Here is a 7,885-nt window from a genome sequence, read left to right on the forward strand (position 1 = left end):
TCTTCCTCCTCACTTACATTAGGGGGTCTATAGCATACTCCTACAATTAATTTGCTGGATTCTTTACAATTGGTGAAGAACTCCACCCATACGACTTCTGGCCCCTCATTTTCTAACATAACCTCCTCCTTTATATGAGCTTTTAAATCCTGCCTAACATACAGACATACCCCTCCTCCTTTTCTATTGCCTCTGTCCCTCCGAAACAAAGTATAGCCACTGATATTTACTGCCCAGTCATGCGACTCATTCAGCCATGTTTCGGCCACACCAATCACATCATATTTTCCTTCCATCACCAGCAGCTCCAGCTCTCCCATTTTACCAGTCAGACTTCTTGCATTTGTAAACATACATTTAATACTGGCACCATATTGAACATATGACATGTGGTCCTCCCTATCCTTAACAGTATCCCTAGCCAAATCTCCTCCCCCATTTTCCCTTTCTTTGCCCACTATCTCATCTAACCTGTCTACCACTGAATCTTTTACTGAACCCTCCCCCCCCACACCTAGTTTAAAATATCCTCCAACCCTCTAGCCATCTTCTCTCCCAAAACAGCTGCCCCATCATCATTGAGGTGCAGCCCATCCCTAGCAAAGAGCCTGTAGCCGACTGAAAAATCAGCCCAGTTCTCCAAAAACCCAAAACCCTCCTGCCTACACCAATCTTTTAGCCACGCATTAATCTCCCTACGCTCCCGCTGTCTCCTTAGCGTTGCTCGTGGCTCAGGTAATATCTCTGAGAAAATTACCTTGGAAGTCCTTGCCCTCAGCTTTGAACCTAGTTTTTTAAAATCATTTTTGAGGACTTCACCACCTCCTCTAACTTTGTCATTGGTACCTATGTGTACCAAGACCGCTGGGTCTTCCCCAGCCCCTCCCAATAATCTGTCAACTCGTTCCACCACATGCTTTAAGTTCCCTTAACTATGCTGAACTTGCATATGGTGTTTTGGCAAGAGACCTTTCATATCAAAGGGAGACAGTATACCTCATTATTACTGCCTACAAATATCACCTTTGGCAGGGTCGTTGCAAATACACTTTTGGGATGGATATGAGTGCAGAGAGGATAGTGTCCTTTATACTCAGAGAGTTATGTTTTATAAGACAGATGGAAAGATCAAAATCCTCATCCAATATTTCTTCATGGAGGGATTTCATATTCTAATGTTTAGTTTGAGCCTGATGTTTTGTTCAATGTTTATTATTTTACTATGTACACCTTGGAGGAAAATTACTGCCTGCTTTGTTTTGTCCTTGGGGGTCCTTTGTTTTGGGTGGGGGATGGGGTTAGGGTGGAGGGAGTGTGTTATGAGGACATTTCAAGCAGACTCTGGACTTGAATATGAATGTCCTTTATTATAGGGAGGGGAGGATGTCAGTATGGACAGAGTTTGGACAATGGATTCTGACTATCCTCTGGAGGGTGGATTGGGTGGTTTGGTGTCACATACTACATGAACTGTCACAAATGGACAGATTAATTAGTGTTTGCCTCATGCTTGTAATTTGAAGGTGTGCATTATTTTGTAAAAGGGTTTTTATAATCTATGTAAATAAAAAAATTCCTATCTGATCCCCATAGGGAGCAGACGTGTTTGGAGAGAGCTCGTGATTTTGAGAGAGAACTTGTGATTTTGACTTACCCAGGCCCTTCTGGGTCTGGGGAGGTTGATTTCTCACCTGTTTTTGCGGCTTTATAGCCTTTACTTTTCATTTTTGTTTTTGATTTATTTATTTATTTATTTTTGGAAATGGGTAAGAAGTTGCCCCCAACAGAGGAAGCAGGGGCAATGAATACCCGAGCAAGGCTGGGATCCAGCAGGCAAGCAGTGAACCAGAAAGCTGTAGTTGGTGCAGAAAAGAAAATGGCTGCTACTGTAAAGAAAGTGAACAAGAAAGGGAAAGTTTTGCCAAAGGAGGAGGAGGTGGAAGAGGTGTCTGTGGAGAGTGAGGAGGAAGAAAAGCTGGATGAGGTCCCTGAGTCAAGTCTGTCTGGGTTTGCGGCATCTGAGCCCCCTGTGCAACATGTTGCGGAACTACAAGTCTCTACATCTGGAGCTTCAGCAAAGCTTGGTGAATCCCAAGCTACCTGTGTCCCAGAGAGCACCCCCCAAGGAACAAGCAGGTCCCCCATAGCTATGGAGGAGGAATGTACTGTGGCCAGCGCAGACTGGAGCCCTTGGTCTGGTATTTGCATCAGTCAGGGAGCAGAGGGGAGCGGTGCTTTGCCTGGGGAAAAGGAAGGTACAAGCGGCTGTACTGACACACAAGCAGCTGCTGCTATGGACAGTGACCCCCAGCTGAGGGAGAAAGCAGGTACCAGCTGCACTGCTGTAATGGAGGCCGGCCATGTGCTTGGGAAGGAGGACGCCATTTTGGAAGCAGAGACAGGCTTGTGCACAGCAAAGGGGAAGCTCCGCCCACCCAGTGAAAGCTGCAGAGGGTCCAGCAGAGACAGTAAGAAAGGAAAGATTCCAGCAAAGAATCAGGGAACCCCCCCCACAAATGGCACCGACTGCTGCTGCTTCAGCAGAGGGAGGAATGGAGGCAAGCATGGACTGTGGCTACCTGGCAGAGACTGTGGCTTTACAGGTGCTGGAGGAGAAATCTGCAGGTATCAAACAAACTGACTTTTCCTTAATTGCCTGTGTGGGAGAGGGGTTTTCCACTAATGAGACTGTTGCTGCTACAGACTGTGTCTCTAAAGACTTTTCTGGGGTCTCCACCTCTAAAGACTCTGTAAATCAGGAGGAAATTGTTAAAGCTTTAAAGACTATGGAGTTTTTGCAGCAGAGGTAAAAGAACTAAATAATGTAATTGCAAAAGAACTTAGTTTGGCTGCCAAAGCGACTGGAGAGTTAAGAGGGCAGAGAATAAGAAAGACTGCTATGTACAATAAAGAGTTGGAGGAACTGGAGGAAGAAATTAAAAAGACTTTCCTTATAATTAAACCATGGGAAGAGATTTATAAGAACCAGGAAAGGTTTGAGCAGATGGAAAAAGGGAAACGTTTTTCTTCTAATGTTTCCTCTAATATCTCTGCTAAAGTTGTTGTGCAGCCAGAGTGTGTGAGTGCTGGTGTGAGTGCTGGTGTGAGTGGGGCAAGTGGTGAGAGAGAGGCTGTGAGTGAAGGGGTACAGGGGGGTGAGAGTGCTGGTGTGGGGGGGATGGGAGAGGGGACTGTGGGGGGCAGTAAGGCTGCTCCAGAGGTTGGGCAAGAGAGAAGCCAAGTACCTATGAATGTGTGGGAAAGGAGGAGTCTGTTTGCTAACTCATCTGGGCTAAATAGATCCTTTGATGGGCCAGTGTTTAAGAGGCGCAATGTGGTGAGAATTAAATGGGAGGGGGAGCAAGACAAATTCCCAGGTTGGAGATATGTGGCACGTAACCTGGTGAAAGAGTCTATGGGTTTCACTACTAATGATGTCAATGCTTTTCTTGATATTTCTGTTACTGAATATGATCTCAGCTTTAAATTGTCCCAGGGGATGGAGAGGTTTTGGGCTCTTTATGACCAAAAGAAAAACACAAAAGAGTGGGAAAATTTTAAGGCAATCCCAATCTCACGTCCTGAAACCAAAAATGTAACCATCATTTTCAAACACGAATCAGTCCCCCCTGAGGATATCCTTGTTTGGTTAAAGAGAAAATGCACAGTAATAACCCCTCTCATCAAGATCTATAATGAGGAAGGTTTTTGGGCAGGAGGATGGAAAGCCCAAGTGAAACTAGAGGTTCATTACAATGTCCCCAAGCACCTCCCTAACTCATTTTTCATAGGAAGAGAACGGGGGGTTTGTTTTTACCCAGGCCAACCTCGCCAATGCTTTAAGTGTGGGTCAAACAGACACTTGGCCATTAACTGTGAAACCAAGGTGTGTGCTCTGTGTGGTGCTAAAAGCCATACCAGCAAGGAATGTAATGAGGTCAGGTGCAACTTATGTAATGCTCTGGGTCATACACACAGAGACTGCCCCAATGCTTGGCATAACATTGTCAGAGATTGCCCTAATTTGGAGCGGGAATTTCAGGAGGAGGAGGAGTGGGAGGAGGGGAGGGAGCATGAGGAAGAAATGGAGTTGGAGACCAGGGTGGAAGGAGTAGTGGAGCCTGCAGTCCCTCAGGAAACTAGGGGGAAGGAAAGGAAGGAGAAAGGGACAGAGAAGGAGGACTGGACTGTGTTAGGAGCAAAGGGGAATAAACAACAGGGAAAGATGGTTGTTAAGGCAGGTGTGAGCACATCAAACAGATTTACCCTCCCAGGTGGGAAGAGTTGGGGGGAGATGGCAGAGGAGGAGGAGGAAGAAAGGCAGATAGAGAAGGAAGAAAGGGACAGAGAGGAGAAGAAAAGGCGAAAAACAAAAGAAGGAAGAATATCCCCAGAACCCGATGCAGGCCAGACTCCAAGAATCCCAGAAGTTCTAGAAGTTACTGGGGAAGAGCAGGGGAAAAAGAGGAAGGAGAGAGACTCTGGGGAGGGAGTTTCCTTTGAGGAGGAGTTTCTGTTTTTTGTAGAAGGGGATGAATCTCAGGGGATGCAAGTTAAGAGATGTGGGGAAGGAGGGGAAGAGTCTTCAGCAAAACTCCCTAAAACATAATGGGTTCCCCAATTTCTTTTTGCACCCTTAATGTGAGAAGCATTAGGTCTCCCAAGGCACGATTGGTAGCATTTGAGTTTTTATTTTACTTGGTGGTAGATATAATTTTTGTTCAGGAGACTCGCCTAACTAATAGATACGATATCTACAATGCAAAAAGAGACTGGCAGAAAGGGCCCTCATTTTGGTCCATAGCAGAGGAACAGGCGGGAGGAGTGGGGATTCTGTTTAATGGTGACAGGCACATTGAAGTTAAGAGGTTGGTGGAGGTTAAAATGGGCAGGTGTTTGTTACTTGATATTAAGATAGAAGGGGAAGATCTAAGATTAATTAATATATATGGGCCCCAATCAGTGGTGGAGAGGAAGGAACTCATAAGAGAAATGAGACAATATTTGCACACCTCAATGCCAGTCATCCTAGCCGGGGATTTCAACCAAGTGACAGGGCCAGGGGATAGATCTGGTATGTATAGGAAATATGAGGGAGCATTTCTCAATGAGGTGGTTCAAACAGCAGGGTTGGTGGATGTGGCTACTGAAGGGGGTAGGAAGGCCAAGCACACGTATTTTTGTGGCTCCCGCAGTAGTAGAATTGACCAAATTTATATTAAAGCTGGTGCCCCTTTTTCAGGGGTTAAGGAGATTGAAGTGGGGTTTTCTGATCACTTGGTTCTTTTCTTTGAATATGGGGTATCAGATAGTCTGGGGGTTGGTAAAGGTCTGTGGAGGTTAGGTTCAGAAATACTAAAGGATGAGGAACAAAAACCCTTTTGCAAGTTTGTTGTACAAAATATTCTGTCAAAAATGATTTTTTATGATTCACCAACACAGTGGTGGGAAGAAGCCAAGAGGTCATTTCGGGCTTTCTTCAAGTCCCTATCTGTTAAAAGGGAGGGAAATAGACAATGGCAGTACCAGTCCTTGAGAAAGAAGCTGGAGTCCTATATTTCGGATGGGGTGGTGGGGGAAAAAGTGACCCAGTTAAAGAACCAAATGAAGCAGTATCAGTACAGCCGCCAGAGGTCTCTGCTTCTTGAGAGGGATTCTGGGATGAAAATTTCCCCAGATCCTTTTAGGAACTGTAAAGAGTCAGTTAAAAGGAAACTGGTGAGGGGTCTCATTGACTTCCAGGGTAAAGAGCAAAAGACAAGGGAGGGAATACTGGAGGTCGTGAGATCCTACTATGCTGCTTTGTTTGGGGAGAGAACTTTGGAGAGGGAAAGGATGACAGCTTTCTTAGAGACGACCCCAGGACCTGACACAAATATTTTGGATTTTTCCCCCTTGACAGCTAAAATCACGGAGGAGGAGGTAAAGTTGGCGATAGAGAGTCTGCAGAATAAGAAAGCTCCAGGTCCGGATGGCTTAACATCAGAATTCTATAAGACCTTTAAAGATCTGTTGGCTCCGGCACTTGTTGAGGTGTTTAACTGTTGTTTACAGGAAGGAGATCTCCCGCCATCTATGCAGTTTTCCTCTTTGATTTTGCTGTCAAAAGGTAAGGACGAGAAGCATATTGAGAACTGGAGGCCGATTGCCCTGCTCAATACAGATAGAAAGATTCTCACAAAGGTTATTTTCTTTCGTTTAAGTTTATTTCCAAGCACTTTATTGTCTGACTGTCAGTTCTGCACGGTGAAGGGGCGGAGCATTTTTGGAGCTGTCTTTACTATTAGAGAGGCTCTGGAATTATGCAAAGCTCAAAGGTGGGGGAAATACTTTCTGTGTTTAGATCAGTCAAAAGCCTTTGATAGGGTGAATCACCAGTACCTATGGGCTGTTTTGACTAAATACGGTATCCCGGGGCAATTTATCAGTTGGATAAAAGTTTTGTACAAAGGGGCGAGAAGCTTCCCACTAATTAACGGTTGGCAGGGTGAAGACTTCCAGGTTGGGGCAGGAGTAAGACAGGGGTGCCCTCTGAGTCCTTTGCTGTATGCATTTGCGTTAGATCCCTTTCTTAGATTGCTGCAGGAAGGTAACTTGGAGGGTATCTGTGCACCCAGTGGTCAGTGCCTGAGGTTGGTGGCCTACGCGGATGATGTGACAGTGGTTATCTCAAAGCCTGAAGAGGTGGAGAGAGTCTCCTGTTGCATCAGAAGCTATTCAGAGGCCTCAGGGTCTCTAGTCAATAGTGAAAAGTCGGAAGCTTTGTGGAGTTTGGAGGATGACCCCAGTTTTGAGTTAAGAACCTTCCCTGTTGCCTCCTCTCAAGTAAAAATACTAGGGGTTAAATTTGGGAGGGAAGATAATGCCAGGCTAAATTGGGAAGAGAAGTTGGATACCGGTTTGGCAAAAGTTCAGCGTTGGAAAGGGTGGAAGCTGACCTATAGGAAAAGAGTTAACCTTATCAAGACTTTTCTGATCCCGTTGTTTTTGTATGTGTCCTGTGTGTTCCCTTTGCCAGAATCTTTCTATGCTAGAGTCTATAGCTTATTCTTCCAGATGATCTGGGGGAATAGGCTAAACCCAGTCAAAAGAGGGGTAACGTTCCTGCAGAGGAAAGAGGGAGGTTTGGGGATGGTCTGTCCTGTGACCTTCTTTGGTGTCATGTTCCTAAAGTTTAACTTTGGGGGTCTGACTCAAGGAACAAGCTCCCTGTGGGAAAGTTGTATCAGGTCTTGGGCATCGTCTTTTATCATGGACTGGCTGCAGGGCGGTAGGGTGAAAGAGGTCCGTGTAAGACAGAGCTATTTCCCACCACACATTGCCCATGCCCTTAAACTGATAAAGAGGTGGGGCATTGGGGCAGCAGAAATAACATCAACCCCAAGGAAGCAAATCTATGCCAGGGTACTAACATCCTTCTTTACTGTCCCACTGGCTATAAGAGACTGTACCAGCAAAACCCTGGAGGAGATACTAAAGTATTTAAACAGCGTGAGACTCCCCCCAAAACTGTTTGATAACTCCTGGCTGACACTGCAGGGCAAGTTGTATGTGCGGGGCAACATGAAATATCTGAGTCATATAAGAAATAGACCAAACAATAAGTAAAATATTAAGGGAAATTGTGTTTATTAAAGTCAATGAGATTCAGAAAAAAAGCTTGAATGAAAAAAATTGGTTGAACTTTGATTTCTCTTGGTCAAATTCTTTGTAAATAATGTACAAATTGTAATATAATGTAATTTTGATATACTTTGATTTTGTTATGCTTTGTATTGTTTTTTTTATTTTAAATAAAAATCCCTATCTGATCCCCATTGTAAGCAGCAGTCCTACCCTGCCAAATTTGTGTTTTAGCCTATGGGTGACCTCCTACAATCAATTT

The 7,885-nt window shown here is 44.9% G+C and overlaps 1 protein-coding gene across 1 annotated transcript; it reads left to right on the forward strand.

Annotated features, from left to right (window-relative positions):
- The first annotated feature begins 1,851 nt into the window (after positions 1-1,851).
- On the forward strand, positions 1,852-6,039 carry LOC121395072. Its single transcript, XM_041567612.1, has 2 exons — positions 1,852-2,625; positions 5,903-6,039. Exons 1-2 carry the CDS (start codon positions 1,877-1,879, stop codon positions 5,904-5,906), a joined length of 753 nt encoding a protein of 250 aa, XP_041423546.1. The 5' UTR covers positions 1,852-1,876; the 3' UTR covers positions 5,907-6,039.
- Positions 6,040-7,885: the final 1,846 nt, after the last annotated feature.

Source organism: Xenopus laevis, chromosome 6S, assembly GCF_017654675.1.
Source record: "Xenopus laevis strain J_2021 chromosome 6S, Xenopus_laevis_v10.1, whole genome shotgun sequence".
Classification (NCBI taxonomy): Eukaryota; Metazoa; Chordata; class Amphibia; order Anura; family Pipidae; genus Xenopus; species Xenopus laevis.

Coding starts and splice junctions, on each gene's coding strand:
- LOC121395072 (XM_041567612.1), top strand. CDS start 1,877: ATGGCTGCTACTGTAAAGAAAGTGAACAAGAAAGGGAAAGTTTTGCCA.